Source organism: Miscanthus floridulus, chromosome 3 (genome assembly GCF_019320115.1).
Source record: "Miscanthus floridulus cultivar M001 chromosome 3, ASM1932011v1, whole genome shotgun sequence".
NCBI classification, from domain to species: Eukaryota; Viridiplantae; Streptophyta; class Magnoliopsida; order Poales; family Poaceae; genus Miscanthus; species Miscanthus floridulus.
Window position 1 is genome coordinate 121889414 of NC_089582.1, and position 22613 is coordinate 121912026.

The 22613-nt window shown below is 44.5% G+C and overlaps 2 protein-coding genes across 2 annotated transcripts; one reads left to right on the forward strand and one right to left on the reverse strand.

Moving 5' to 3' along the window:
- The first annotated feature begins 9990 nt into the window (after positions 1 to 9990).
- On the forward strand, positions 9991 to 11961 carry LOC136546722 (uncharacterized). Its single transcript, XM_066538691.1, has 3 exons — positions 9991 to 10213; positions 11237 to 11295; positions 11384 to 11961. The coding sequence occupies exons 1-3, from the start codon at positions 10127 to 10129 to the stop codon at positions 11715 to 11717; spliced, it is 480 nt and encodes a 159-aa protein (XP_066394788.1). The 5' UTR covers positions 9991 to 10126; the 3' UTR covers positions 11718 to 11961.
- Positions 11962 to 12850: 889 nt separating this feature from the next.
- Positions 12851 to 22613, reverse strand: LOC136542261 (probable anion transporter 5, chloroplastic). The gene is made up of 15 exons (XM_066534607.1): positions 22152 to 22613; positions 21153 to 21298; positions 20776 to 20875; positions 19953 to 20005; positions 19546 to 19620; positions 18600 to 18680; positions 18469 to 18527; positions 15744 to 15844; positions 15212 to 15327; positions 14874 to 14910; positions 14619 to 14714; positions 13731 to 13872; positions 13595 to 13647; positions 13334 to 13420; positions 12851 to 13250 (listed from the first exon to the last, which is right to left on the reverse strand). Exons 1-15 carry the CDS (start codon positions 22515 to 22517, stop codon positions 13140 to 13142), a joined length of 1623 nt encoding a protein of 540 aa, XP_066390704.1. The 5' UTR covers positions 22518 to 22613; the 3' UTR covers positions 12851 to 13139.

Genomic DNA, 22613 nt, shown 5'->3' on the forward strand with positions numbered 1-22613 from the left:
TGTGTTCTTATGATTTGCTTAGCAATATTTGTGTTTGTGGTGATTCTTGTAACAGAACCGCCCAATTTATACAAGATCAAGTACGACTGGTTGAGTTTAAACCCATTGCTTAACTGGTGACAAACACCTGGGGTGTTACAATTCTTGGGTTTGGTCTTGATCTACTTGTGTGTGCACTTCCTCAAACTTCCAAGTGGTGAAACAGGTTCAATACTACCCTAGAAACATCAGGAATTTACTCAATCTAATTTTTGTTGGGTAGATTTTGAAGTATTATCTTAGGAGTCAGCCAGAGCAGCAGTAACGCTTAGAGAGCAGTAGTGCAGTGCACAGAGTTCTCACATTTGTTTGAGCAGAAATTTTATAGGCCTATTCAACCCCCCCTCTAGGCCTCCTGGCGATCCTATAGGGAGCTTTTGAGCTTCCCTCACCACGGTTGTGATTTATTGGCGTTCACCTAGCGTGTGATTGCATGTGCGTTCTACGGTGCTGACTGTGGGCTGCTCTGCGCGCGAATCCTAGGGGCGGTTGACCTTGCCGGATTCTATGTTTTAATGATGTCCCTACATGTTATGGTGTGTCAAGTCATTTCCTAAGGGTTTGTGGGGCCTATGTTAGGGCAGAATCCATGCAGGCGTGGTTCGCTTCCCTGATTGCCGCCACATAAATAGCTCCCTCTATCTGAACCGATCCCTTACGTTGTTCTCATCTTCTGTCGCTGTTCCTGCAATCTAAAGGAGAGATGAGAGGAAAGGGGTCGAGTTCATTAGTTTTACCTCTAGGTCATGTGTGTCGGTGCTGTTGCCATCTGCTCCATCGCTTTTGCCTCTTCTTTCGCTTGTGTCATAAGATGGGAGAGCAGATACCTTCATCGGTGACAGAGGCAAAGTTGTAGTGCCTTGTGGCAAAGAGTCTTCTTCCACCGAAGAAGGTTGCTGGGTGGACGACCCTCACTGGTGAGGTGGTGCCTCTCCTGCAACCTAGGGAGGCGGTGTCATTCACCGAGTTCCATAATTGTGGGTTTGTAGTTTCAGTGTCCGACTTCCTCCATGATTCCTTCATGTGTACGGAGTCCAGCTACAACACCTTCCTCCCAATGTGGTGTCATAGCTAGTGGGCTTCATCGTCGTATGCGAGGCCTTCCTAGGGATAGCGCCAAACAAGGATCTATTTTGGAGGGTTTTCGAGGTGAAAACTCGCAAGGTGCGTGGTTCCGACTATGGTGCGCTCGCTCCCATGCATGGGATGAACCTCTAGATGCGCCAAGGGCTCTCCTATAGTTACCTGTGTTTACTGTTGAAGACTTTGAACTTTGGCTGGCACGGACACTAGTTCTACGTTTGAGATGATGTCACTGCCCCCTTCCCCCTTTCTCCAGCGCTGCTCCGATGAGGTTGGACTCATGGGGTTGGGAGTGCAGTGAGATGAGGTTGTCAAAAGTGATGGAGATTCTAGAGATCCTCGAAGGTCGGGTGTCGGTCGGCTTGGATGGCATCATAGTTCTGTGGAAAAAAGGTGGAGCGATGGGTTCAGCCGTTGAAGCGGTGTGTGACCCTGTTGTGTGATTATTTCAGGGTTGAAGACACGACCCGAGAGACCATGGAGATGCTCGAGGTCTCTAAGGTCATGAAGCGGGTCAGAGGATTGGATTCTTCTAGGATCATTGTTGTGTCTAAAGGTGCGGTGGAGGTGTTCTCGGCAACCTTTCGTCCTAACCTAGTAAGCCATCTTGATTTGTTTTCCATTCTTCATCAAAGGTTGTTGGCTGATTAGTTTTGTTTTCATAGCTTGTGCCCTCATTTAGCTCCCACTTTCATCTTTCTTGTCCCAAAGGCGTCGAGTGTGCCGCCTGAGAACAAGCGGCCACTAAGGAGAAGAAGCGCCTTAAATGGGTATGAAGCAAATCAAGACTTGGCAATGAAGCACATGGAGCGTCAGAAGTGTGGAGCTTTGTTGTCTAACAGTGATGATGACGATGATGAGGGCTCTAAGGAAGACAAGGAGTTGGCAGTCCTTTAGAGTGTCCTTGTCCTTTCGCGTGGATCCAGTGGTGGTGCAGGGTCTAGCGGCGTTGACCGCTCGGCGGTTGCTGCTTCTAAGGAGAGTTCTGCCCAAAAGCAGGCGGCTTTGTCGCCGCTGAGGGGGCCAAGCCTAAAGCATCCCTGCACCACCATCGATGGTGGCTAGGACTCCTTACATGTGGCTCTTGTTGCCCCTTCACTGATGGGGCCTAAGTCTCCTGTCTAGGGAGAAGGTGGTGAGGATGCGGCGGAGATGGGCGTCGTGGGTGGAACAGATTGTGGGATTTACCGTCCTTCCCTAGAGATACTCGAGGGAGAGGACCAAGACCTCCTCCAACATCTTCTTGGTAATATGGTGGCTGGGCCCCCTATGTCCCTAGCCCTTTGTGTAGGGACATCAGGACCTATGGATTCAGGGGCATTGGGGATCATGGCATGGAGGATACTCGTACAACCGACACTATCGGGGGTGCCTCGTCGGCTTTTGGCCTGGCGGCATCGACGGCGGCACCTCCCGCCATGATCCCTTCTGCTGAACTGTGCATGGAAGGGTGGATTGCCCTACCTTTCATGGAATGCTTCACTAGGTATGCCATTCTTTTGATTTCTTCCATGTTGTGCCTATTGACAATGTCCGGTCACCAGAGCTTTGTCGATCTTTGTGATGCAGGGAGCCCTTCCTGGATCTTGTGATCCTGAGACCCTCCATGTAGCTAGAGTTGTTGGGTGATGACGCTGCCTTGGGGGCGATGACTAGGTAGCCTTCCATTGTGGCCTTACGCTCACCCCTTGAGGATGAGCTTGACCTAGGTGAGGACCTCTTCGCATGGCCCCATCCAACGAACTCTGGTGAGGAACTATTCATGGTAGATGATGCGACCGAGCGAGCCATGAGGGAAGTTGCTTCCCAGGACCACGAGAGGGTTTAGGTGACCTTGGCCAAGATGGGTGATGGATCACCACGGTCACTAGGTTGGGCACGGAGGCCTAGTGCCGAATGATCAACGAGGTGGAGGCTTAGGTGCAAGTAAGCTTACTGATCTTCTATCTCCACCATGCTCATTTTGCTTTTGTCATGATGGTCTGATCACCCTTCTTTTCTATAGGGGTTGATGAAGAATTCAATGGAGAAGTCTTAGTTCTTGCACCTAGCCTATTAGGCGTAGGTAGGAAGTGTCGCCGACCATGGTGGCCATGATGGAGGCTAAAGTGCAGTGCTTGTGTGGGGAGTTGGAGGCCTCCAAGAGATTGAGGGAGGAGCTGGCCTACCAGGTGGCATAGGCTCAGTCTCAGATTGAGGCTCTGATGTCCCAGGTAGCCGGTCTTAAGGATGTGATGGATGTCCAAGAGACCGAGCTCACCTGGGTCGTCGCTGCTCAGGAAGTGGCCAACCAGGGGCGTCGGCGCCTTGAAGTTGAGTGCTAGAAGCTGTGCTCAACCTGTAGCAGCAAGTCCCCCTCTATTCTACATTATGTCTCTATTCTATCATCGCGTCTGGTCATGAACTAGTTATCTTTTCTCAAGATTGCACACGAGGGCGCTCTTGGATCAAGAGGAAAAGGTGACCATGAACCATAGGATGTTAGAGATGGACGACCAGCTGGCCGTGCTGACCACTTCTAGATGGGCTCTCTATGAAGTTGTGCTCAGCGCTGATCATGGGAGTGCCCAGCTGACACTTTGCCTCAACAAGGCTCACCTCCACATGGATTCCCTGATTTTCGAGGGAGTTCATCATGGCGCTCATACCGCCTTAACGGCGATCGGCTCGCACTACAGCGGTATCGATTTTGAAGTCATTGGATGAGGGCATGCTCCAAGGAGATCCAAGAGCGATGTCCTAGCCATTGAAAGTGCCATTGTTTGAGGTGCGAAGGCCCTCGCAAGCAAGATGTTGGGTACAAGCATTCACCGCCTATGTCACTCTTCTAGGGTGTAGGATTTTATCATAGACATCTAAGGTTTTATGGATAGCCAATTTGTAATGAACATGTTTGAGTTTCATGTGGAGGATATGTGATCGGCGCATTCTTTTGTCATTCTACCGCCTCTTCGCTTTTCTTTTCATTTGAATTGGAATGTGCTTCGTCCCCTTTAGTCCTGTGCTCGTAGGTGCATATTCCAGCCTAGGGGCTGGCCCGTGGGGCTAGAAAGATACACAGTTTGTTGGAGCAGTGTGACATCAAGGGTAGGTTGTAGATCTGGCTCGATGCGAGAAGAAAGTGAGCGGGCAGCTCGTGACTCCTTTCCTTTTGTTCTCTTTGCCTTGAGCGAGTGAGTTCCCTATTTCCTTTCAGGTTCATGCAAATGAGAAATGGAGACTCGGGTCATCGGTTAGTCACATCGAGGGACGCTGTCGAAAAAAGGTTCAAAATGGATTGGTCGCTAGGACGATGACAAACAGTGTTGCACCATGGGTTGTGTGTATGTATGTCTATGAGTGTAGCCCCCATGAGTGAGTCATGTCGGGACATGAGCGCGAGTCAGATCGAGTCACTCAGGAGTTGAGCGCTACTAGGACATATTGTGTGGACATCATGCTATCTAGTTTTGATCTATGGCTCAGCCCTAAGTTTCTGTGGCTATTGGTGGGCTCATATATGTATTGGACATGCTTAGGTAGTGAGGCTAGGGTCAAAGTGGATGTGACTGACCAATGTATCAGAAGCTGTCATGGGACTAGTTGCCATTGCTCGGGGTGTAGCGAGCCCCCGAGCGTCTACTCATGGCAGAGTTGGTGTTCATGGCGCTATGAGCCCTCATGCACTTGCCTGCGATGGAGTGCTTGTAGTCCCTAGGTGACGAGCTGATGGGGTCGCTTCTTTACCGCTTTGAGCGGTCGCAGCTGGCATGGATCAGCTTCTTGGGTAGCCTTGGGCCAGTCCTTGCTAGCCTGACATCTTCGAGGGACTCGTGAGCCCCCAAGGATGACTTTTTCAAGCCTGGCTTGTTGTAGTTCCTGGCCAAGAGAGCTCATGTGCTCTGATGTTTGAGTCCTCCTGGCACGACGACATCGTTGTTGCCACATCTCTGCCTTTGGGTGTAGTTGCTGCTCTTGATGGAGAGCTAGTGTGGCCTATCGTTACAGAAGTTGGTCCTAGGTGCAACATGGTTTGATCCGCTTGTCATGGCATGCGGTGCACTCAGGGAGCCTGCTTTCTCGGATGCACGCACCTCTGAGCGTTGGCGGACAGTTTGCTGAAACACGATGGACAGTTTGTCCATCGTCTAGGACTAGGTCTTGGTTTCGGGCTTGGCCCTACATGGCGTGGCATCGGCTAGCCACTCAATCACTAGCGACAACACCATGTGGCGGTGGGTGATTTTGTCGTTCATGTGTGCCCTGGCTCGTTGCGTTCTGCTGGCCATAGAGATGTTGTCTGAGGCGTGGCTCCACCATAGGGTCCAGCTTTCCCACACGGGGAGTCTAGACTGGGTGGAAGCCAGCGATGTGTGTTAACCCATTAGTTTAGGCGATCTCATGATTCCCTATAAGGATGTGGCCACCGCAGGCCATTCCTTGTGTGAGATCGCCATGAGCCATGGGCCTCTAGCTTCTTGGGTGGAAGTTTTGGCTATGGCTAGTGATGAGAAAGGGTATAGGGCCCCCTATGTAGGTGAACTCCGAGATGCAGCCCCCGTGGGTAGTTCTGGGAGTGTGTCCGCCGTGGACCATGGGATCTAGATCTCTAGGGAGGAGGTCCGAGCCACAGCTAAAGGCAGACACTAGCGCTGGCCCTTTGATGCTAATGAACTTGTAGTTTTCATGATGGATGTGGCCACCGTGGGCCATTCCACCTATGAGTCCACCAGAGATGCAAGGAGCCATCGCTTCCTTCTCAATAATCGAGAGTGCATGACTGTCCCCTTCTTGGCACGCCAACTGTTGGTGTTTTGTAAACCGGACTAGTAAATTGATATGATTGCCGCACTGCTCTAGGAAAACGATGGTAGCATCTAAAAGACATGAGGATTTATACTGGTTTAGGCCAGAGCCCTATGTCTAGTCTCAGAATGATCGAGTGTGTGTTCCTTGCTTGAATGCCCTGAAGTTCTTACAATGGGGGGGTGCAAAAATAGTGGAAGAGGAAGTAGAGTTAGAGCTAGGAGATGGGCTACCCGAAGGGACGCTTTAGGAGCCCTGCTATGATGGAGAATGAGTGAATGAGTAGGGGACTCAGAATGAATGTGGATCGGTGCCTTGACTGCCCTTATATAGATTCAGGGCCAAGGTGCATACAAAGCAGTAGGTTCACCCAACCGAAGGGTCATGAGCCTGAGGGAGGCCCTAGCTAACTTGGCTTGCAAGCGATGTCTTGTGGAGCACATTTGGGCATGGCTATCATCATGGTCTTGCAGCCACATCGCGGCATGGTGTGGCGTGGTGCTATTGTGTCAGCCATGGTGGCACTATAGACACGGTGGTGGTTCGCTAGCCGTCCTGTGCGACATGGTCTCCATTGTGGTCTCCGTCATCGTCTCCTGATATCCTAGGGCGTCGTATGGGAGGTGGTAGCCACCCTTGGTCGTCGATCGCTTGGTTGTCTTGAGGAGCTGAGGGCCATGATCCCGATCGCTGGGGTCGTGGCTCTTCGCTAGTCTGGATGGCCTTTAAGTCAAGGCTCTCATCGTGGATCCCATCCCATAGTGGATGGGATCATACATGCGTCCTGTTAGACCATATTTGGATGGTGGGTACCGTACTTGTCGCTACTGCCTCGCGGTGTTGTCTTGTTTGTGCAGCGTGGCACATGGATGGTGTCTAACCGGACCGAGGTGACTGTTGTACCCTTGGTCCTTGCGGGGGTCAGTGAAGAGTGCTTGCTCTCGTCAAAGCAGGCACACTTAGCCAGGCTTGACGTCTCCCCCATTCCCCTAGGGGTTGTGGCGGGGATGAGGTCGTGCGCTGCTCAAGCGTCGTGTGGCTAAGGCAGGAGGAAGAGGTCGTGGCTGACCTTGGCCTTAGCGTCAGGCCTACTCTGCTTGGCTTAGCTAGGTCTCGATTGTTTGGGCTTTTGTTAACTGGCATGTTGTGGGCCGCTCGGCCTGCTAACTAATCAGTGCCTTGAGACACACCGGGGTTATAACCCTGATAAAGGAAAACCAGCGGCTTGACGTCAAGGGGTTAAGGCTAAGGTGAAGAAGCACTTGGTAATCCTAAAGGACTAATCAAGCCATGAGAAGTCATTCTTGGTGAAGCATCAAATCTGTGTTATATCACAAGTGAAGTGGCTTGAAGCCATTGGATTAAACTTAAATGTGTTGAAATGGTTCAAGTTACAAGCTTAAGGTGGATTTTTTTAAGAAGAATGAGACAAAGATTGTTGCAAAACCATTATAAAGATATATTGAGAAGAATTGACATGTGAAAATATTGAAGGCTGAAATGATGGAAATATACATGTCCTTTTTTATCTTGAGTATATTTATGTTGTACTATATTAAGAGGGATATAATATGAACAATTTGAAAGTCTCAAGTGCTCAAACCAACCAAAAATCTAATTGCTAACATGAGATATAAACGCATGCCACAATACTTTCACTTGTTGGTCTTAGAGCTTGTTTTCAATGGTTAGCCCTTTGAATAAGATTTCCGAGAAGTCAAGATCATTGAAATCAGAGTTCGGAGCTAAAAGTTATGGCATTTTTTTAAAGTGACTTGTGCTGCTTTTGGAGTTTTGGATGTTCCAAAGTTTTCATCAGAAGTTCTGATACACTTTAGAAGATAAGATTTTGCACTAGTATTCATAGGTCCGTGCAACTTCAGATATCCATTATTGCTATTTGGATTGAGCTCATTTGTTTTTCCAACTATTGTGTTTTTCTAATTTTTAACCCCCAAACTATAAAACCTTGTAAATTTGTCATCTCAATTCTTAGACCATTCAATTTTGGCCTCTCAACTTGGTTTTGACGGTTTTCATGTAATTTCGACCCACCTACCAGCGTGGACCCACATATAATAGGCTGTCTCTTTTTTCTCACTTGGTTTCTTAGCATCATCACCTCCACCTCCATCTCGTCCTCCCTCTCTTCCGTCCCCATCTATCTACCATCGTTGTTGCCTCTCTTCCTCTTGATCCATTGCCTATAGCATGTAGGTCAGTAGATAGGTGTGAGACTGAAGCACATGGTGGGTATCCACATCCATCAAGGTTGATCCCTATGAGCGGGGCATGGTAAAAGCGTGTTGTGTCCTCAGCGTGTGGATCCATGATAAGATTTTTTTTCTCAGGGTGCATCCACTGCTAGTAGTACAGATAACCGCCTACCATCCCTTGTAGTACAGAGACGCCTATCCCTGCATCGTTGCTCAAGATTCATGTATTCTGCCACTGTCATCCTGTCTTGTTCCTCTACGCTCCCACAATGGCTACACACCGAGCAACAATATGCCACTGCTACTGTGGGGCACTTGTAGGCAATACTACCACGTCGATGCTAGGACGCCCAAGATCCACTACAAGCCTAGCAAAACTTGATGGATAGTGCATGCACATCGGTTTGTCGTCTCTTAAGATCCAATCCATCAGGATGTAAAAATCTAGCACTGTCCTAAACTCCCAATCATAGCCAAATCTTCAATGAGCAAACATGTACACAACACTGCATATATTGATTCATATTAGCTCTTTCCTTCCGGTCTTCAATGAAATCATGTTGATAATTTGACCATGCTTCATTATTGATTATAATATGTTTTTTCTTTCTCCACGATTACGAGCTAACTCGAGGTACCAAACGACGTATCGGACGTTTAACTTCTTATTAGGATAAAACCCCAGAATGATATGCATGAATCATGTAGTCTTTATAGATGTGTCCATATTATTATTAGGCTTTAACTGTTTTATTGTGCCTATCCATTTACAATAAAAAAGATGGCTAATAAACCAATATATTTTGTTACCTCTACACTGAAGATAAACTGTCTTGACACGATCACCTTTGCCATGGTCAAAGAGAATATTTTAGAGAAATACCCTGTTCGCTGGTTTGAAATTTGGCTAAAACTGGCTGAAAACACTGTTCTGACTGAATTGTTGTGAGAGAAAAACACTGTTCCTACTGAAAAAAGAAGCCGAACAAGTCGAATATGGGGGAAGCCGAACAGAGCCATAGATGGGGATAATGTGGCTGACGAACTGATGTATATAAAAAAACTTAAGGTGAAATATATAGCAAATTAATAAAAAAAACATCTCGATTCCAACCTTCGACAACCTAAAGATGCCAGTGGTGCAGGTTTGAACCCGAAGCGTGTGGGTTTCAGATCAAGAACGCGTCCAGATTTCGGGCCTGTTTGGTAGGGCTCTGGCTCCTCTGAAAATGGCTCCGACTCTGGCTCCTCTGAAGGAGCAGCTCCTCTGGAGGAGCTGAAGCCGTTCTGGAAAACGTTTGGCAAAATAGCTCCTTCTGTTTTTTAGAATGGATGGAAGAGGGTAAATGTCCATAATGCCCTTGCTTTAACTTGGTTTTACATTTTATTTATATTTTTGTGATTTATTACATATTTTACGAGTACCAGGCGATTTTGAACCTGTAATGAGAAGCTAATAGTTGCTTTTTCTTATTCTTGCTACAGGGTCCTCCTCTTCTTTACGTAAGGCAAAGCATGCGTACGCAAGGAAACCAGTTGGCTTGGCTGCTACGCGCTCAAACAGAAGGACCACCGCGTCCTTTCACGCCCCGAGGAAGGAGGAGCCAGGAGGAGCTTGGTTTTGTGGCTCCGTCTGCGCAATAGAAAAAGGGCTCCGGCTCTGGCAGGCTTCGGCAGCGGAGCCGTTCTTCCCGTCACCCGTTTGGCAGGGCTTCGGCAGGAGGCGGAGCCGGAGCCGGAGCCGGAGCCCTGCCAAAAGAGTCCTTCGTCGTGGGTTCAGATACCGAAACGGAGCGGGGTGGGGCCGGGTTTTACCTCTCCCCCGTGAGTGCCCGTCGGGGACCCGAAATATATCCCATCCATTCAAAAAAAGCCCCCCAGGTGTAACCCTAGTATATGTAACAGAAGCCCACCAAGCGCCGCTGCTCCCTGCCGCACCCCGCTCACTCCCGCACCCGCACAGGAGCCGCCGTCCCTGCGGCCCACCGCCCTCTCTGTCTGCAATGACTGGGTGGACTACCGCCGCCGCCGCCCTACCCCAGGTGGTGAGGCCTTTGCCTACCTCTTCGCCGGCGATGAGCGCCCACCAGGTGAGTTCTCAAACTGTAACCTACTATTTGGCTATTTGATGCCTACTAACTTCTAGCTTTTTGCAAAAATTATTGGGTGCATATGTGTACACCCTTGTCCCTTTACTAGATCCGCCCCTGATTTGATGGCTACTAACTTCTAACTTTTTGCAAAAATTATCGGTACATTGTACACCCATGTCCCTTTACTAGATCCGCCCCTGACCGCGATAATCATGTGATTCTGCTGCCTTTAAGGATCGGGCTTTCAACCCATTAACCTGTGATTGCTCTGCTAATAGAGCTATTGTGCGTTTTACTGATTTTTTAATATTCGAGTCTACAGATCTAATCCATTCACTGTTAGGCAATGTTGGAGAATTTTGGCCCTCTTTTTTTTTTTTGTCTTGGGTAGCATATAGTTTTTGCGAATAGATCTAAGCAGATCTGGGTAGTTACATTTACAAATTTAATTTGAAAAGCACAATGAACACTAGATCTGTCAATACTTTACCCTGTCGAAAGCTACTGTCACTCACAATTTGAGGTCACTGTTGTATCGGGTACTAGTTGATTGTGCCTGAGGATTTTTTTAGGTTGTGGGTAATTTATTGAGGATTTTTTTAGGTTGTGAGTAATTTATTGATTGGGGCACGTCTAGAGTAATTTATTGATTGCGGCAGTGCTGGCACAAATTAAAGACAAATGCACACATGGAACTGATCTGGTCATAAACATTAGTTAGGTTTTAGAGGGCTGTTTTCATTCTCAAGTTGCCACAAGCTCTCATGTAGTTATAAATTTCTAAGCCAGAAACCCCAGATAATTATGCTGCCCCCCCTAGACTTTCTAAATGTGCTACCTTGGTTACTGCTCTTTCTTCCACTTTATTTTTCTTTTGTAGTTGTTGACTGATGATTCTCACCTATATATCTGATTGCTTTATTTATTTTTTGTGGAGTATGTTGCAAAATATGCTTTGCTTTGTTAATTTCATCTTTTCCTTCTAACGTTGGCCTGTGCTTTGTGCTGATGCTTTCTTAGGTTCAAACTGTAAATGGTGGAGCTGAAATATATAATGAAAACCAACGGGCAATATACAAGTAAACTTCTTATCTCTTTTTGTAAATATTTGCTCTGCGACTTAAGTTGGATAAAAATGAAATGGATGATTTTGATTGTTTTTTCAAGGTTATTATCTGGAAGAATCAAATCTGAAAATGTCCCTGAAAATAAGGATGGATCAGATGACGATGATGACGACGACGATGAAGACGAGGATGAAGAGGGTGGTGATGACGACGATGATGCTGAAGAGGATTTCTCCGGAGAAGAAGATGGGGGTGACGACGATGATGAAGATGATGATCCTGAGGCTAATGGTGAAGGAGGGAGTGATGACGACGACGATGATGACGATGGTGATGATTATGGCGATGATGACGATGAGGATGACGATGAAGATGAAGACGAGGAGGACGATGAAGATGAGGAAGAGCAGCCACCTTCCAAGAAGAAGAAGTGATTTGCTTCCATTGATTCACCTCAGCTTCTCCATGCTGTTAGTTGGGTTGTTTAGATCATGGAACAGCTTTGGGACCAATGTAGCTTGTTGCTTGTCATGGTATCATAGTGTAGGAAAATTTGACCTCTGATGTTAAATCATTATCTTGTTTTCTTCACTGTGCATGTAGTCTTAAATCGTGTGTTCTTGATTTTTACTTTATTGGAGCTGTGATTGTGCCATTCAATTTTATTCTGTTACCTCAGGTTTGGATTGCATGTGATGCTATGTTGTTGCTGAGAAGGTTAGGCTTGGATTGTATGTGATGCTATGTCTGTTACTGAGAAGGTTAGGTTAGGCCAGAATTGATGCTGGAGCATCTTTTAATGTGCTTCCAGCATCATGCATGGTGCTTTTTGACATGTATATTATGAACCATTATCCAAATTCATGGTTTGAACTACATACACCTATTGATGGTTTGAACTACACCTCTCATATTGTTGGGAGCCATTTATCCCTGTTCGCTTGCTTATAAATCATATGTTTTTAGCCAACGAACAGTATTTTTCTCTCGTAACAAATTAGTAATAGTACTTTCAGTGATGGTTTATCAACCAAACGAACAGGGCACTAATTTATGGTTTGAACTGCACTCTAGGTACCATTTACACCAGTGATTGGACTACAGGTTTGAACTGCACTCGGTACCATTTACTGAGCATTGGTTCGAGGTGTCTGACCAGTGATTGGACTACAGGTACCATTTACTGAGCATTGGTGCATTGGTTCGAGGTGTCTGACCAGTGATTGGACTACAGGTAGTTTTACATTGCAGTATTACACTATTTGATCATTAGTGATCGGACTACGCAAGTAAGCCATCATCAGTAACTGAAAAGGTATTTAACTAAAAATGCACTGTTGAAAAAAAGGGCAGCCCCCATGCACGTAGCTCCCGCTTACGCAGGGTTATGGAAAGGGTCCGACCACTTGGGTCTTTTGTACGCAGCCTTTCCTGCATTTCTGCAAGAGGCTGTTTCTATGAACCCGTGACCTCATGGTCACAAGGCAGCAGCTTTACCACTGCGCCAAGGCTCCCCTTCTTAAAAATGCACTGTTGAAAGTTAAAAAAAAAATTGAAGAAAGTGACATACTACAAACGGCCTGACGGCACACATTCATCTTCATGACAAACACAGTCCTCTTTCCCTTCCAAAATCATATCAAAATGTGAAAAATAACCAGAAAAAAAGCCTACTATTATACTATATACGCGTAAGCATTGTCCCCTTATCAGTGGCTTCCTCTTATCTGCAACTGACTGAAAAGGAACATAACATCTATTCCCTGCCCTAGAGCTCCATTCTTTTGCCTAGACTAAAAAACGAATTCTCCTTCTGAAACGATCCTTCTGTGCAGAGGAGAACCATACATCACGATTCATGACTCAGGTTCTGACTTGGAAAAATCCTGGGGCTCACTGCTTGCAAATGCTAACCATACAGCAGTACCAGTTAAGTAAAAGAAGATAGAAGGCACAAAGAGTGATATCTGCACACAAAGCAGTACCATTATGGTGATCAGAGTGATTCATAAAATGCAATATAGCTTATGAAGATGGATTGATGTCATACACTCCAAGAATGAGTTGAATCAAGCAGAAAGCCTGTCAGTGCAATGCCTACAATTCCTGGCACAGCGCCTACAGTGTTTGTGATTCCCTGGAGCATGAAGGAAACAAATAAATAACAATCACTCATGATGGAACCTAAAGAGTACAAACTGTCAGTCAGTCATCCTCTTAAGAACCTAGGCGAAAGAATGTTACGTTCCTTTTTCTCTTATAAAGAAGATAAATACAGAAAATTTGACAAGACAAAACTTTAATGACATACCAGGAGAATGCTTGCATATTCACGAGAGATATCTTGATGGGTGCAATAAAGCCCTGTTTAACAACCAAAATATTTAGGTTTGGACCTCAGAACCATGCAAAAAATGGAAATTTGATTGCAATTTTAACAACATGACCTGACAATGCGAAGCTGGAGAGTGCTAGACCACTTGTAAGAAAAGCAACAATTTCCCAGGGAGGCAGTCCAAGATCCACAGAGGAAAGCATCATGAAAGTCGCAGGTGACACAAAGGCAATTGTTTGGCAAATTTTTCGTACCTACAGAATTTAAGCAGCATATTCAATTTTTTCAGTAGTTCAGCAATTTTTATTCTATGAGCTAACTGAAAATGCTATTATGAGTTATCACACAGCATATATTATGTTCACTCCTGAGAATTGCCAGGTTTATACAACCTCTATATTGGACTTCCACTTGAGGAAGCCAACAGAAGCAATTTGGGAGTCTAGAGAGTATTGGAGTTTGCTGCAAGCAGCAGGGACTGGCACACGGTAGTCAATCAAGGGCACTGTACTAGTAGTACTAGTGAAGTTTAACAGGGCGTGTCGAGGACACGTCTAGTTAAACAGAGGTGGGGCAGCACAGATTCAATTAGTTCTAGCTCCAGTTCCCACTTGTCAATCGCTTGTACTAGTGTTCAGCTTAATTCTACCTCATCAGATCATGTAAGTGTGCACCTCACACCCCGTGTTATAATCCATTTTGGAACAACCTTCTTCTTCATACATAGATATGCACTTTCCTGCATATTCTAAAAAAAAAAGCAAGCAAAGTATCACCCTACTTCCTTCCAGCTGCTACCACCAGCCCCTCTTGCTTTCTCTAGCACCAGCCCCCCATCACTACAACAACAACAACAACAAAGCCTTTAAGCCCCCCATCACTATTCTCTAAAATCTAAATGCCAACCATAGTACCTACATAACTGAGGTTTAACACTCTGCAACAAAGGCATACACAACCACCTCAAGTGGAGGTCAAATAAAAAAAGTGAATGCTTTACCTTCGTGGTGTCAACTCCATTGGATATCAAGTTGTCTGCAAAAGGTGCTGCAATAGATGTAATGATCATTGAACCCAAAGGAGGAAGGACTGACACCTAGAGGGAAGAAAATGTGAATTCAAAAGCACTACGTGAGGCTGGAGTAAAAGCTAGATATCAATGAAAAACAATAGCAAATCAAGATCGCCTAATGAGGGTGGGTCTTTCAATATGAGGCCTTATTACTATAACTTAAGAAAGAAAGCATGTACATACCCATGCTGCTTCTGTCAAGTTCAGGTTCAGCTCCTCACTGTGTAAGAAGAGTTGGGTGGGGGGGGGGGGGGGTCAGTAAGAAGTTATTGTTACAAATATTTGACACAACGTAATGATTAATGATGACCATATAGCAACATTTAACTAACACTTCCCTACATTTATAGATCATGGGGTAACAGGTCATGCTATAGACTGACATATAACATCAAATGTAGCGATAATGATGAGAGAAACTAGAACAATGTGCTGTAAATTCATGATATCTGATTTCAACAATGGTCCCTTTCTCTAAGTACTATAAAGTAACTTTAGGAGGAAAATGCAAGGTGCCAAACCTAAAGAATGTTGGTAGCCAAGACAAACAAGTATAATGCCCCCAACTTCCACAAAAGTGTGCATATATCATTGCCCACACCGCCTTGCTTTTGAAAAATGCTCCCCAAGGCACATCCTACAGAACATGTAATGAGCCTGCTATGTTGGCAACATTTATAAAACATAAACAATCTTTATACAGAAAACATTGCGTCCATTTTCTAAGATGTTTACATTGCAATATTGCATAACAAGATTTCTTGATAGTGTGATAAACTTCATTGGCACATAGTCGAATTAGATTTTGCTCTTCTCAGACTAAAAGTTCACTTCATTGCAAGTACAGTGTGTTGATGCCAACTTGTTAGGAAGATAACGTCGCAGATGAGATGAAAATGAGCAACAAACTGGACACTAAATTACATTGGTTATTCTACCTTGAGTATGGAACTCATTTTTTTAATTTTTCATCAATGTCAGAACTTGATAACAGTTCTGTGACTTGATCCCTGAAAATATAGTACAGTGTGGTCTCGGTTGGCAGAAAACAACCTTTAGTGAATTTTGCAGATCTTCCAATGACGAGTGTGATGATTCCGAAGACATGGCGGATGAGATAAGACCATCAGATCCAGTAGAACTTTGTCCGAGATCTGCAGAGTAGAAGTAACTTTTATAATGTTTGGACTGATTATATGAGCGAAGTGTAACAAGCATGAGGTGATAGTTAAAAACATACTTTTAGATAAAATAATGTAGACACAATTAAGCTCAAAGGGTAGTCAACAGTGATCATATAGAATACCTTCTATTAAAAATGAAGAAGTCAAAGATAGTGCAAACCAGATTAGGTATAATCATGCAAACCATCTTGGTTAGTGCATAAAATCAACTTGATACATGGACCTTTGAGGAGGTAGTCCTTCATGTAATGACCCAACAGTAGAAGTTTTTACTCCAAACACGACTTTTTTTTTCTCAAATACGCAGGAGATGCGAATACAGATAGTAACTAGCAGAAACTTGATCAAGGAAATTCTCCACGTCTTTGGTGAGGCATCAGGTCTGGTTACTAGCATTTCTAAATGTTTCGTGAGTCCAATCCAATGCAGAGCACCAAGATATTGAAGTTGTGAAAGAGGCCTTCCATGCAAAATGCAAGAATTCCCCTGCAAGTATCTTGGCCTTCCACTCTCTATCAGCAAGCTTTTTAAGGCAGATTTTTGTGCAATAATTGATAAGATTGCTGATAAGTTACCTAGATGGAAAGCAAGTATGATGCATCGGCCACCCTCATCCGTTCAGTGCTCACAGCTATTCCAATTTATCAGCTCATAGCATTGGAATTCCCTAAATGGGTAATTAAAGCAGTTGGTAAGATTCGAAGAGCTTTTCTATGGAAAGGCCGCAAAGAGGCCAATGGAGGCCATTGTATTGTTGCTTGGGAGCGGGTCAAGACACTAATTTTTTTCTCGGACATGCAGGAGAGCTGTGTATATTTATATTATAGAGAAAGAAAGGGGATAGAAGCCCCATACAAGGCAACATCTATGCCTCGCCTATGAGATAAGAGAAGGTTGTAAGGAAAAAAACACCATACAGCACTCAATCCCATTTTATAAGGAAGAAACGACCTGACCTGTCTAGACACTTACACTAGCACCTCTCCACAACCAAAAACTAGCTTCTGAAGTTTTCGAGCACCAGCGAAGCACCAAAGACTCGATTCCTCTTTGAAGGAATGTTGTGCCTTTGCTAGGGAAGGAGTTGCACCGTCAAAAGCTCCTCCATTCCTGTGAAGCCGCAAGGTCCATGATCCCAGGATCACCATACTGTTAAAACCTTTTCTTTGGGCCTTCGCAATTTTTTTTTTGTTTGCTTTTCTCCAACAATCAGCGAAGCTTTTCTTGTTCCTTCTAGGCACAGTGCGCTCAAGCCCAAGAGGGGCTACGGAATTATACCAAAATACCTAGAAAAACACAATTAATGAGGATATGCTGCAATGTCTCCAGCACTTATTTCTAATCGCTTGCCATAAGAACAACTTGCATTTGGGAGGAACCCATGACTTTCAAAATTGATCTGGGACGTACGGGAATTCTTGATTTAGAGATCCTTGGATGGGCATTGCGAATGAGATGGTTGCGGCTTAAAAAGACCCAACCTGACCAACCGTGGGCTGGTCTAGATACCCAAGTGCATCCAATGCATTTGCTCTGTTCTCCATCTCAATATCCAAGTGTGTTCAAATGCATTTGCTCTGTTCTCCATCTTGATCACATCTATTGTTGGGGATGGCAACATAACTCTTTTTTGGAGCAACAAGTGGCTACATGGAAAATCCTTACCTGACCTTGCACCTACTCTTTGTGCATATGTGAGAGAAAGAATTGCTAACTGAAGAACAGTAAACGGGGCGCTAGGAGATAACACCTGCATTCGTGACATTAGAGGTGTCAGCGGAGGCATTATCTGAATACCTCCAACTTTGGGACCCTCTAATCAGGATTGAGCTCGGTCCTGGAGTAGATGACCGGCATATATGGATGCCATCCAGTGAGTTCACAACAAAATCAGCTTACTGCCATTTCTTTGTGGGATCAGTGGAATTTGGGCCATGGAGGTAATTATCGAAGACCTGGGCTCCACCTCGATGCAAATTCTTTGTTTGGTTGGCCTCCTTAAACCGTTGTTGGATGGCTGATCGTTTGTCCTGTCATGGACTTGATCATCCGGAGCGCTGCCCATTGTGCGATCAAGAGGAAGAGACGGTATAACATTTACTCACTTCTTGGGTATTTGAGTGTGTGGTTTTTAGTGCTATCAATTGTTGGGCTGCAGCACTTAGCTCCGGGCTTGGAGAACTACAAGTTTACAGAATGGTGGTGTCATGCTTTACAGAGGGTTCCCAATTTATCTCATAAGAATGGCTGTATTTTTTAGGGGTTTTCTCCTAATCTTGCTGCCATCTTGTGGGATATTAGAGATGAGGCAATGTTATGGTGTATGGCAGGTGCCAAAGGGCTCCGTAGCAGATGGCCATAATTGTTTCGCTCATGGTCGCTGGTTGTGGTTAAGATTTGTTGGCGAATCCTTTTTGAAACTTCTTTGGCCCTATAGGGGTGTATGAGTCATCTAGACTCCTTTCTTCTTACTATAATGATGCACAGTTCTCCTGTGTGTTTGAAAGAAAAAAAAAACTAATACAAAATTCTAAGAAAATGTTTCTATCATGGCGCCTGATATCATAAGGACAGTTAGACAGATCAGCACTTACTTAATATGCCTTCTTTGTCACCAAACCGTTGCACTTTAAGAGATTCAAATCCTAAGCACCTGCAGACAAAACAGAAAATAAAGTTCACTCACAATAGATTATTTGGTACCTACATAGAAATATCTGCTTACCAAACAATCCCAAGAAGGCCAAATATGTAAAAGACGGACTCCCAGCCAAGGTTCTGAATGATGGGAGGGGCAAACAGGAGTCTGCAATGTAATAAAACGGGTAAAACATTAACTGTAGAAAAGCTTCTGCTATTACTTCAAGCTGCATAGTCATACAGACAAATGTAAGGCAATGTTGTTCTGATAAACAAGAAAAAAAGTTAACATCTGGTCGTTAAAGAGGTCTTGACTCTTGCTCAGTTATCAAGATTTGAAATGATACAACAAACAACCAAGTTTTCCATCATGCTAAGGATGTCAAAATTGCACTTCATCCATGTGCCTTGAAGAATGAAACAAATGAAACTAGCAGAACAGTCTCAAGCAGTTCACGAGAAAAAGATTTAGTATTTTATCTTTCTAAATAAATCTTTTACTGCATTCTTCTAAGTTTACATCCAAATACATAACAAGTTAGAGCAGGAAATACTTTTTAAAGCTTTATACTTACAAGGACAAAACAGTACTACCATCAATCTATCTCTCTTATAAAGCTAATCCCCACTACAAATCTATCTCAACATGCAAGCTATCCACATCATCCCCCATTAACTATCCACAACTCCCACTAATTGCCATGTCATCCCACTAATTTTCAACTTCTTAATGCAAGCTATCCACATCATCTCCATTCAATTTTATTCTAATTTTTTCGTAATCCCCGCAGCAACACGCGGGGTATCTTGTTACTAAAGAAAGTATGTAAGCTACTGTTTAGAGCTGAACACAGATGGAAAAAATCCAATTTAGTTGAATTCAGCATTTTACATGCATTAGCACGTACATGGAAGTATGTAAATTGTTGCATAAAGGATCATGAAAATATTGGGCACCATGTATATTTTTTCAATTAAGGAATATTTTATTAATTTCAAGAAAAATAACCATATATCTTAATACAACATACCCTAAGACACTTCCAAAGCTCAAACCACCAAAGACAACAGCAACTGCTCTTGATCGCTCTTGCAAGGGAATGGACCTGCATGTGAGTGCCAACGAAAGCCTGAAGTTTCAAACTACTCTTGCAAAATGCCAAAATGTATGCCATATGAAACAGTGCGAATTATAATAAAAATTAATGTGATTGACAAATGTAGCCACCACCCATGACTCTGCACAAGTAGCTATGGAAAATTTCATACTCTAAATATTAAAAGAGGAGCATGGGGGAAAATGCCAATACAGAAGCTGCCATATTGTGCTAGAATTTAGAACCACCACTATGTAGAAAACAAAATTGACACATGTTGTGCTAAGGGAAGTCCCAACAATAAATGTCAAGAAAGGAACCAAACTAGGATATGATCTTACCTAGCAATTAAATCTGTAGCAGCTGATGGTGAAACACCTTCTCCAATGCCTACCTAGCAGCATCGAACACAATTAACAAAGAATAAATGCAAACAAAATAAAGATGGTAAAATGTTTTTGTTCAAGTTAACACACCCGAAGTATAGGTAACGAGATGTGATGACTGGACACTGTGCTCAAATGTGAATGCTCCAGAATTTATATGGAATTATGGATCAGCATGTCATAATGCTTCTGCATGGTAACGTGTTATTTCACTATCTCTTTGCAATACTTAGCTCTGGGAGTTCCAACACTTCTTGTAATTATCTTTGTTAAATACTACATCCATCCCAAAAGAATGTCATTCTAACTTGGTCCTAAGTTAAACTGTCATAAGTTTGACCAAATTTATATAACAAAGACCAATATTTATGATACCAAATTAGTACCCATTGGATTCATCATGAAATATGTTTTTATAGTATACCTATTTGGTATCAGAAATGTTAATACTCTTCTCTAGAAACTTACCCAAAAATAGAATGGCATTCTTTTTGGGATGGAGGTAGTTATAAATGTGCCCATATGCACGGAATTAGGTTCTTCATGAAGAACTACATTTCAAGCGGCCGCTTGTGCTCAATATCTATATTAATGTTAACTATATTACTCAATGCAACCCCCATTCTCTCACTTCGAGGGATGCATTGACAAGGAAATAGTGAGATACAGACTACAGTACGGAACATGCCAGAACAGTTTAATGAATACAAGAGCACAATAAGTAGCGCAAATTTTGGATCAACAGTCCCTGAGCCGAGACTTTTGGTAAGTAGGTTACCAGGATCCTTGACAACACAAGCCCTGGCATAAACCCTGCTACAACAGGAATTATAGCAGTGGCCAAAGACCATGTCACAACACCGACCTCAAGCACTTTCCTACAATCAGCAAAAAAATAGATAAATAGACATTATATGTATTGTAGGAGTAAAATTTGAGCAAAATTCATCTGTTTTTAGTTGTAATGATAATATAAAGGTATTTTCATCCTGGAAAGGGGTAAAACAAATAAGGATATGTTCAGCTTATGAACCATACAGTAGCAGTTGGCAATTCCTACTTCATGAGCAGATGCCATTATTAGATCAGTATTTCATAAGCATAGACGCTCTGCATTCGTAAATATTCAAGATGATTTTGTTACCCTAAACAAACCTTCCGCCAAACAATTTTGCCAGCCATCCTCCTGGTAGTTGACTCAACGCATAACCCCAAAAGAATGAGGACTGAACTAAGCCAGCAGTTGACGAGTTCCAACCATATTGATGTGACATTGGAATAATTGCGACACTCAAGTTAACCTGCAAAACTAGAATGTTACAATGAATAGATGCTCCTCTCAGGAAAGGATGATACCGAGCATCCATAAAAGCTTTTATAGAACTAAATAAACATGTCGCGTGAAGAAGAGTGCATTAAACTGTAAATAGCAACTTCATTAAAAAGGGCGTACCCAGTGCAGAGAGCTCCCGCTTTGTGCGGGGTCTGGGGAAGGGTGTCAGTGGCAAGCCTTACCCTCGCTTGTGCAATACGAGGAGACCGCGACTCGAACCCGGGACCTTCCGGTCACAGGCGGTAAGACTACCGCTTGCACCAGGCCCGCCCTTCAAATAGCAACTTCATTACTTCAAACAATTTCATGCTTGTAAGGAAATGCCTAAAAACCCTGTTGGCCCCCAGTGAAGGTTACATGTTTGTACTAGTGATGCAAATGAGTGCCAAAATGAGCCCTGAAAAATGTGACAAGTTAGATATGGCACGTTTCCTTAGTGCAAGCACAAAGACTATTGCATCAGTGGACTTCAGCTAAAGTTCTCTAAAGGAAACCCAGAGGGAAAAAAACAGTAATCACAGCGTGTAGTATCATTTTGCCAATTGCCACCCAAATTCCCAATGAACATCCATACAAACAGTAAATGCCATTGGCGACACTTGCTAATTAATCATAAACCGTAGTTTTCCATGAGCAAAACTATAGCAGGTCAACAACTCGAATCCATACAATCATTTTAATTCTAGCAGCTCAAAATATCAGAGAGGAAAATCGTAACAGTGCAATTAACCGGCTGTCAGCCTCACAGCCTGTCATCCCGTGCCAACTGGAAACTGCCAAGGACGGAACCGTCCACATGAGACACAAACAGGATGAGTCACCTTGTCCATGTTGCAGATGACGAAGGCGAGGGAGGTCGCGCCGATGAGCTTGTACCGCTCGGCCAACCCCTCCCACGGCGGCCACTTCAGCTCCAAAGCCCCGGCCACTTCCCCTTCCAGCTCCTCCTCTCCGTTCGCTCCATGCTCCTCCTCCCCAGCTATCCCCGAAATCGAGCGCTTCTCCACGGCGCTCGCGAACCCTCCCGCGCCCCCGCCGTCGCCGGGTGACACCCTCACGGCTCGGGGCCAGCTGCGGCGCCGGTGCGGGAGGGGCACGCGTGGCGGGAGCATGCGGAGGAGGGGCTGGTGGCGGCCGCTGCCGAGGAGGAGAAGGTGGCGCTCGGCCTGCAGCGCCGAGGCCGTCATGTCGTGGAGCTAGCTGCGAGCAAGGGGCGTGGAGCGTGGTGTTCGAATTCTTTCTTCTTCTTTTTTTATCTCATTCTCGGCCCTCATGGGTCATGG

Bases quoted from the DNA above. Each gene is read 5' to 3' on its own strand.
- LOC136546722 (XM_066538691.1), top strand. From the start codon at position 10,127: ATGACTGGGTGGACTACCGCCGCCGCCGCCCTACCCCAGGTGGTGAGG. The intron at 10,214-11,236 runs GTGAGTTCTCAA...ATGCTTTCTTAG, and splicing joins CGGCGATGAGCGCCCACCAG to GTTCAAACTGTAAATGGTGG. The intron at 11,296-11,383 runs GTAAACTTCTTA...TGTTTTTTCAAG, and splicing joins AACCAACGGGCAATATACAA to GTTATTATCTGGAAGAATCA.
- LOC136542261 (XM_066534607.1), bottom strand. From the start codon at position 22,517: ATGACGGCCTCGGCGCTGCAGGCCGAGCGCCACCTTCTCCTCCTCGGC. The intron at 20,876-21,152 runs GTTTGTTTAGGG...TGCTGATTGTAG, and splicing joins GCAAAATTGTTTGGCGGAAG to GAAAGTGCTTGAGGTCGGTG. The intron at 19,621-19,952 runs GTAAGATCATAT...ACTCACATGCAG, and splicing joins GCTACAGATTTAATTGCTAG to GTCCATTCCCTTGCAAGAGC.